Source organism: Microcaecilia unicolor, chromosome 11, assembly GCF_901765095.1.
Source record: "Microcaecilia unicolor chromosome 11, aMicUni1.1, whole genome shotgun sequence".
In the NCBI taxonomy this organism is placed as follows: domain Eukaryota; kingdom Metazoa; phylum Chordata; class Amphibia; order Gymnophiona; family Siphonopidae; genus Microcaecilia; species Microcaecilia unicolor.
The window spans coordinates 55,428,993-55,438,630 of record NC_044041.1 but is presented as its reverse complement, the minus strand read 5'-3'; the positions used below and the strand labels follow the sequence as shown (position 1 = coordinate 55,438,630).

Below are 9,638 nucleotides of genomic sequence, written 5' to 3'. Positions count from 1 at the left end.
TATAGAAACTGGAGCATGAAAATAACCAGAGAATCAATTTAACTGTCTGTAATTAACTGGGGGGTGTGGGAAAGAAAGGAAACCCATTGTTTGAACACTAGACTACCCAATTACGATTTTTACAATGTGCTCAACAGCTTCTCTCTGAGCCATGGTGCTTATGCTTATGCTGTCTCTTAAGTAAATGAGAATCAATAGACTGGGACATCAACAAGGCAGAGACTATTTTCCATTCAGACCTATTGCCAGTGGAAATATTCCTTGAAAGAACAGATGACAAAGTCATTACAACTCATATTTTTGGGTGAGTTATGTAACAATTAAAACTAACTGAAATGAAGAATCAAGAGGTGCTTGAACTCCTTCTCCTGCACCCATAGGAGCCAGCTCTTTGGGTGCTTGAGCACCTCCAAGATTGAGCAAACTCCTTGACTGTGTCCAGGGAGGGGTAATTTCTGGTGGGTTTAGCACCCCCAATCATTTTGTGAAGTTGGCTCTTATGCCTGCACCATGGCTTTTAAACCACATTGCAGCAATATTCATGTTTACATCCCTCTGCCAAGACTACCATTATACTAGATGATCACACAGACTACCACAGAACTATCATATGACTTGCATACCAGCATCAGACCGATAGCGAACTTATACGGACACTTTCAGAGTTAACATTGGATTTATAAGGGTTCTGTTCAACATGGATATATAAGTACAAGCATTTGCATTATTTTATGAGAGAAACCCAGGTGTGAAACAAAGTGCGATGATTGGATGGTTATAGCTTGTCTGCTTTCAGCTAATATCTGAGCACAATAATAATTTTTCATGTCAAGTGGTGCTTAGATGGTAACTTTGGCTGTATCAACTAAGGCCGATGCTGGGCTGGCTTGTATGGTCTGAGTCCCGCATACAGCAATCCGGTTTAGGATGGGCTGTAGAGAGAATCGACAGAAACCTCAGTAATCTGGAACGTAAGGACAGTGAAAGGCAGACTTTTACCATCTTTGTCCCGCAAATGAAAAGACGGATTCGGATAGGCTGGAGTGGGCTTTGATGGGAACTCCAGTAGTTGGAACATAAGGACAGAGCCGGGGAGACTTCTATGGTCTATGTCCCAGAAACAACAAAGAAAGACCATGATCAAGTATATAATACCATGTTCATCTTGAATTGAGAATGAATGTGACTGTTGGGCAGACTGGATGAACCATTCGGGTCTTTATCTGTTATTACTTACTATGTTACTGTAACATATATTTAGTCTCTGATTCATTTTTGCATATCTGTTTCACCATGTGTATGGGAAAGAGATGGAACATAGACGTGTGCCTGTTGCTTTGAGCCTCCCAACTCCTGTCTACAGCAAAAAGAAAGGAAAATCTTACTCAGTGCATCCAGTAAGGCAGCAATGTCCAATGAGCTTGAAAGTTTACTAAAAATAGTTATAAAAAAAATCTATCCACCCAGTGAGGAGTGGTCCTATGTGGGTCATGTCTTGGCAGAGGGATGTAAGCATGAACATTACAACAATCTGGTTATAAAACATTTTCATGCTGTCTTCATGGAAAAAAAATGCACAGAACTGGTAGTGAAAGGAAAGCACCAATTAGCGTTTACGGTGCTTGCATTTGATACATATATTGAAAATATACATTAATTCAATTATGTATCATCTTTCCAATCCCAAAAAAAACAGTAAATTAACTACAAAAGATTCTCGCTGCTCTAGATATAAAATTTCCCAGTCTATAACAGTGATTCCAACCTACTTCTGTCACAAGAAACATTACTAGTCTAGCTCCTGGCCTCTTCCTCAAGCAGGAATAGCGCAAATCTGCATTGGGATATGAGTTAGAAAACCAGAATGACATAAAAAACATGTCAAAAAGCACATAATTATGAGCCTGCAATATGTCACCTGCTCAGAACATCTGTTAAAGTTGCCACATGGGTTTCAAATATTATGACAACAGAAAAAAAGGAGGAAACAGCCAACCAGTTCCGATGCCTAAGGACAGATTTAGGTCAGAGAGAACTCCAGAAACTGTTTCTACAAATTTGTGGAAGCTAATGGAAAAAAAATGATAAAAATTAGCAGGCAGAATTATTTTACACCAGAACAGCTTTAACATAGTATAGAAAGAGCTCGATCTACACAGCAGCCCTGTGATGATCACAAAGCAAGCAATAACCGTAAAGCAGATCCTGTAATAACTGTCTTCTCAGCCTCCAAAGAACTCTGAAGCGTTGCACCCATTTTTCAGTACAGAGTTGCAGAACCACAAAACTGGACTGGATTAACTTGCCTAGAACCTGGTGCTTCCCTATTCATGAAATTTTTGATTTCTCCTTTTTACACTTCCAAGAGATTCGACGTGCCTTCTCCTGCTCAATGAATACATTAGTTCAATACATATTCACAGTCCCATAGAAAGAAAAAGTGCTTATCGCTTTGCACGTACGCCAGGTATGCCCCAACAATTCTGCACTTCTTGCTAAATCGTGAAGCCTTTAGCAATGCTTCATTCCCGTATCTCTTGACCTCCTGTTCTCATGCTTGGTACCATTTACGTTCCAGTTCATCTCAGAACTCAGTCAATTGCATGTAAGCTTTTAGATATGGGGGAGAGGGAACAGGTGATGTGAGAAAGGGCATAGCTTTATCTGGTGGGCATATACTTGAATTAAACATTTAAAAAATTCAGAGCTTGTTTGGCTGTGTAAGGCATGATACTGTATGCCATGATTGGCTGACAACCTTTTCCTTGGTTTTAGGCTTGTCCCTCACAGTATGAGATTCAGCAATCCAGTGTCCTCCAAACAGCATGAATGGCAGTGGTGATTTATGAGATCCTCTCTTTACTCAGTTTGGGTTTCTCATGAACATTGAACGTATTGCTGGACTCTAGCCCTGGGGAAGAAAGAAACAAAAAATCATAGTCCATTAGCCTAAGAAATAGATGGATTCTAGGTTTCCTTGGCACTGACCATAATTCTTGAAAGGAGCAGATTTTTTTTCTATTTCCACTTGTCTGCTGCTTATGAATCAGAAATTTTGACATTGCTATTAAACCATTCTCCAGATACCCAAAAAGAGGTCAAAAATGGTTTACATCATAAAATCAATAAGTCACATCAATACAATGTAATATACCAAATACTGTAGTAATGAAATATCCCAAATATCCACGTCTCACTCTCACTAAGAAGTGACAGACTGTATCATTAACCTACTGCTCAAGCACACACAGACTTAATGCATACTTAAGATAGAAAAGGTGGGTTTTAGAATATACTGGGCATCTTAATGAAATGGAGATGATGCACTCAATGCATCCCTCCTTTACCTCGATAGAAATTCCCCGATGATAACAGAAGTAATTACTGTCGCATCTATGAATGCCTATAAGGAAGTGAGGCAGACAAAACTTGGAGAACTTGTTGCTGGGATAAGCATGGGTATCAAAGCAACTGAGCAGCTTCTTGCAGGGATCAAGAAAGAATGGACCAATTGGAAAGCAGAGCTGGCGTTAACATGGTAAATGTGGTAAGCACCACTGCAGGAAGGGCACCACAACTGGCCATGAGCACTACTTCATGTGCCAGCCCTGTTTGTATGTGCAGCCTGACTGTTTAGCGTTAAGCCACAAGGTGCAGGAAGGAACTCCAGTGCAAATCTCATGAGTCTGGAGACTGTGAGAATTGCACCAGCATTCCTTCCTGCACTGTACAGCAGCAGAGGTAGGTTGTTGGAGGTAATACCAATGCTGAGGGGAGGAGGGTAGGCACCGCAAACCATGGCTCCATTCCTGTTGAAAGGCCCTACCGGGGGGGGGATATTCTACTAGACCTGATCTTTAACAGCTTTGATTGTGGCGAGAAGCAGACTATGCAACACTTAGTTGGTCTACCCATTGCTTGGGGAAATCTCAACCACAGTGTAGGATCTTGCTAAGGCAAGCTCACAATTGACAAAATGTGCTTGTCAGTGGAAAGAAATATACACTCAGTGAATCTCACATGCACACTCGCAACCACTACGAATTCGTATTTGCAGCTCCTAGGCTCCCAAGGTCTGATGGTGTGGACCCTTGAAAAAACAGCAGCGAAACGGGTCCGTCGGCACCTCACTCGTACAGAGTATCTACGGAGCAACGAAGCACTGACACAATACAGATCACATAAAGATAAGTGGTTTTGGATTATTACACCACATCAATAGATGAGATAAATGAGAGTTTTTTTCACCCATGATTACTTTTTCACTGTGAGCCAACAGTATTTTTTCGGTTAAAGGTAACCAAGTGAGGCCACAGTAGTATGAGGTTTTTCCTCTCATTAAAAGTATATGTGCAGACACGCAGTGGTTGCGAGTGTGCATATGAGATTCACTGAGTGTATAGTTTTAGAACAAAGAGGTGTGAATCGGATCTAATTTTGAAACACACAAGTGGAAAGAAATATGACATTGCTGAAGAGACACAAAAGAATAGGGAGTACTAGCAGCACCCAATTCATGAGTACTTATCTTCCCTTCCATCTCTTCAGATACCGTCATTAGCCATAATCATCAATATGAATGAGAAGTCTTTGGAGAGTAAGAACACCACCCATGATTATTTCATATTGAATCCGATAGTCCCACTGTAACTGTACTAGCTTCGAACAGACAGCTGTATTTATTTGCTGGCCCTTCTAATTATTCTCCTATCTTGCCCGCCCCCTCAACTCCATTCATTCTTGCTATCTAGCATTTAGTGATATGTTTTCTCAGATATGTATTAAAACCATTGTCCTCACACCTTCCTTCTGGAGGAGATCTACTGTTTCAGACTCCAAGACTGTCTAGTATGGTGCTGTTGTGATGGTAATAACATCTAGGGAAAAATGATCTTGTTAAGCAGGTATTCTAAAATTCCTCTGGATATTACTCACAGAGGAAGATGACAAGTCCTGAAATACCTCTGGGTATTATTGGAGACTGATATGGTAGGAAACCGGTGGTGATCTGATGTTGCATTGAGTATGTAAACTTATACACATCTAGAATTGCAACTGGGCAGATTGTATGAGTCAATAGTACTCTTTTTTTTTTTTTAATACACATGTACTCACTAGGTACTCCTACCTTTACCACCCCCCCTAATTTTGTTTTTTGAGGGGCAAGCAGCAGCAGCAGCAAATAGTACACAGCCTGTATTTACCCCTGATGAATCCAACCTCTCGTCTTCCATCCTCGCTCTCCAGTTTCCTCCTTCCCTTTCTCTTCCCTCCCCGTCATTTGCAGATCTCTTGCTCCTTTAGTTCGTGTCCACCCCCTCGGTCCAATCGCTCGCCTCAGGCCCTTCCACTTCCCCTTGGGGCTCTGATTCAGAGTCTTGGGTCATCAAATAATAAAATGTACTTACTTCAGGCAACCAGGTGAGGGTATTTTCAAAACCTTGCTGGTAATAAGGTTAGAACCAATAGAGAGGGTAATACAGCATACATAGAAAGTATAAAAACAAAACAAAAGCAACACTGGGCCTTCAAGACTGGGACAACTGAAGTTCTTTATTGTCAATAAAGAACTTTAGTTGTCCCAGTCTTGAAGGCCCAGTGTTGCTTTTTTTTGTTGGTAATAAGGTTAGCAATTCCTTACTCAGATTACAGAAATGTGCATCTTTGCTATGCTTCAGTACAATGAAAGACCGTGCAGTAGGTTCCTATCATGGATAAAGTTGGTTTTACCTTATGTCATTAACCAATAACAAAACTTGAGTAAGGATTTTGGGATCAAGTGGGAGAACGACCCTTCTAAACTCAACATAACAGAAGGTGTACAAAGCCTGAAGGAAGAATTCCCCCACATGCCCTTTCCATTGACATAACATTCTGCCAAAGTGCTGTATTGTATTCACATTTAGGAAGATTTCATGTGCATTCCGTACAACCCTTTACATCTTTTATAACCCTTTCGTTTTTGTTGCAAGCAGAGCAATAGTTGGGCAAAGCAACACCCTGTGCAAGAGCTGCTTTTGTCACCCCCTTTCCCTTTTGGGTACATGTGCTTGCAGACTGCCAAACCGACTCAAAAGAGAAGAATGGCATCACTACTGGGCTTGGCACTGAGGGATGTCACCTTGCTCATCTGCCAATTTTGAAAGCCCTGGTTGCAAAGACCTTGGATCACACATATAGATAACCAGAAGCAATACAAGACCATGTAGTACTCAACAGTATTTCACAAGCACCCAACAGAACCAAAGAACCTACCATGCATGCAAATTAGACCCAGGAGTCAACAGGCTGGGGTTTAGTGTCACGAACATCCACCAGATTCACCGAAGCCCTGTTACTCCTGGTAATGTGTTTCTTATTTGTGTCATTCTGCAGCAAACAGGGTGAAAGGAGTTTAAAAAAAAAGTTAAAAGAAAGTGGATTAATTAAACAAACAAAAGGAAAGAGCACAGAAAGTGGTTAGGTGATGTGAATTACAAGCAAGAATTAGTACAGGGAGAAAAATCAGTGACAGTGTCAAGTAAACGAAGAACACACAAAGCGCAGGACGTTCTCTGCATGCCGAGATACCTCTTATATTGGACAGATATGAAAATTATGTAGGTATGTTGTGTGAGAGCTCTTGAGATGAAAGAAGTGCCTTCTGTACATGGGACACGTATAGATGGGACCTATGTATTCTCAAAATCTCACGTATGGCATCTTTCTGTAATTTTCACATTGGTCCAAGGAAAGATAGTACAACATGCAAAGAATCCAGTTTTCACCAGGTTCAGTATGGTTATTAGTGTGTCACTATGGCGCCATTAACAAACATGCCTTTGGCAGTTGCAGTACTCCGCAGTACATTTACAAGCATCTCTATGTGAAATAAAAATCTCCAGGTTGCATGTTTTTGCTCTCCTCTGTCCAACTGTCTATGAAATCAGACAGCAAACTTCTGCCTAATAACACTGGTAACTGACTGATTTAGTATTGGAAGCCATTTTCACAGAGCAACAACTGACAGGGCAAAACCATGAGGTTTGGCAATAAGTCATAAGAGTAGCAACACAGAAGGCAATTGAAGTTGTTTACGATGTGACCAGCAGCACTGGGCCGAAATTCAGCTGGATACTAGCCAGGATCCCAGAGCAGTGAAATCAGAAACAGCTGGATGAACGCTTTAGCAAGGCTTCATAGCGTTGTCCCATAACTCAACAGAACGTCAGTGCGGGGCTAATGAACTGCAATAAACCGACGCATTTAAAGAGAATAAGCTCTCTTTCTAGTTTCATCAGTAAGTGGAATTGCAAAGATTAGGAAAACAGTATGTTCCAGGAGGGGAGAAGCAGGTTCACAGTGGCTCCACAGCCGACATGTGTTTCAGCTGATAAAGGTGACGCCGCTTGGATTATATTTTTGAATCTGAACACATAGGGGCCCTTTTACTAAGCCGCGTAAGCATCGACGCACACCCAACGCCTGCCAAAATGGAGTTACCGCCCAACTACCGTGTGGATTTTTCGGTAATTTTATTTTTGGCGTGCATCCGATACGTGTGTCTGAAAAATATTTTTTTATTTTCGGGCGCGCATAATGGACGCGTGCCAAGTGGCATTTGGCGCACGTAGGCCATTACCACCCGGATTCTTTACCGCTAGGGTCAATGGCTGGCGGTAAGGTCTCAGACCCAAAATGGATGTGTGGCAATTTTCATTTTGCTGCACGTCCACTTTCAGCAAAAAAAAAAGGAATTTTTTTTAATAGGTGCGCTGAAAAATAATTTTGCATGCGCCCAAAACACGTGTCTAAAATACCGGAGGCAATTTTTCAGTGCACCTTAGTAAAAGGACCCCTTAGATAGCAAGATGATTTCTTGTCCTGGACCTTAAGAGAGTTTTTTTAGAACAGAGTGGAAGTGGTGGAGATGAAGACTGTATCTAAATTCAAGAAAGCTTGTGACAAGTACATAGGATTTCTAGGGGAGAAGAAGGGACAGCATGTATGGGCAGACTGGAAAAGTCTTTATCCGCATTCTTTTTTGTGTTTCTGTGTGTCTAGGTTAAATGGGCTCAAATGCACCTATTTATCTTTATAAAATACTAGTGTAAATCCTACAGAAATTGCACCTATGTTGTGGGCGTGAACATTATGCCTTCTCAAGAGCAGGTGTAATTGTCTGCCCATTGATTATTGAATAACTAGCCGTTAAGCCCGTTAAAACAGGCGAGATTTCCAGCTACCCTCCTCGCCGCCGCTCCCTCCCCCGCTTTCACACGGAGGTGAGAGGCGCTGTCAGGTCAGTGCAGGGGGCCCGATACGGAGGGGGGTGGGAGCGGCGGCGGGGATGGGGGGTGGAGGTTGGTGCGCGCGATGTTCGTTTCCAGGCTCCAGCGGCAGCGTCCGACAGTCTGACTCCGTTGCCCTCTCTGTTCCGCCCTCTGACGTCATCACATCTTGACGCAAGGGCGGGACAGAGAGGGAAGTCTCTACTGCGCATTTGCAGGTGAGTCGGTCACTTGCCATTTATACGTTTGATTATATGTATAATTTAAGGAATTTTATGATCAACATGCATACTTTGTGATTGTGCCCATGGCACTGCCTATGGTAAAAGTACATTCATGTATGCCATCACGTGTACTTCTATGCCTGCTGCTATTTTATGTGCATAGATTACCAGATATACATGAACATGACTTTAAAAGTAGAAGGACTTATGGGAATTTCTTGTAAAATGCTGACCACATTACTAACAGTTTATTCCTACTGGTAAATAAATACACTACACTTATTAAAAACAATGCTTATTTTTATCACTGTATTTGGAGAGGTGGATTGTGTGAACGTGATTATCTATGGATCATTCTTTTCATTTCTAGATGTGACTGGAAGATGTAAAGTAAAATGTCTAACAAGAAGCTCCCGACAGCGCTGAACACAAGACAGTAAATTTGGCATGCTGCACCTGCAAGATAATCTGGTCTTGATAAGAAGCTCCTAACAGTGGCAGCCCTACTATCAGGCCAACTGAGACAGAGGCCTCAGGCGGCACTCTTCAGGGAGCAGCATATCCACCCCCACACTGGCCGCAGTCTGCCACCTCCCCTTTCCTTCTTCAATCCCCTTCCTCAAGACTACCTTTGCTTACTAGAAGTCATCAGCGGCAGCAGTTCCCATAGGCTGCCCTACCACTGACACCGGCCTCTTCTCTGTGCTGTGACCCACCTGTCTGACATAACTTTCTGTTTCCTCAGAGGCGGGCCACAGCAGCGAGAAGAGGCCGATGCTGTCAGCAGGGAAGCCCATGGGAATTGTTGCTGCTGCTGCCACCTTTTGGAAAACAAAGGTAAGCTTGGGGAAGGGGGTTGAAGAAGGAATATGGGAGATGCCAAACCAAAGCCGGGGGGGGGGGGGGGGGGGGCATCTCAGCCCTCGCCTCAGGCGTCAGATTGCCTTGGGCCACCCCAGGCTCCTAATGTATAGCTTGTGAGTTCCATAAAGAAGAACCTTTCACCAATCTGAGTTAAGTTAAATTTGTCCTGTTGCTACTAAAATATTTCTTTATGGGTCAAAATTCAGCCTGATGCAGTAAGTGACTTACTTGTAAGCTGAAGGCTGAGTTAATCCTAGATATTCTATTTTTTTTTCTTTTA

At 42.4% G+C, this 9,638-nt stretch overlaps 1 protein-coding gene across 4 annotated transcripts in view; it reads right to left on the bottom strand.

Annotated features, from left to right (window-relative positions):
• Nucleotides 1-1,193: 1,193 nt before the first annotated feature.
• ARVCF (ARVCF delta catenin family member) overlaps nt 1,194-9,638 on the bottom strand; it is a 473,516-nt gene continuing 465,071 nt past the window's right edge. For all 4 annotated transcript variants that reach the window (XM_030218017.1, XM_030218015.1, XM_030218018.1 and 1 more), the window contains one exon: nt 1,194-2,911. In XM_030218017.1, coding sequence (XP_030073877.1) covers nt 2,906-2,911 — 6 coding nt within the window. In that variant the 3' untranslated portion in view covers nt 1,194-2,905. The remainder of the gene's footprint in view (nt 2,912-9,638) is intronic.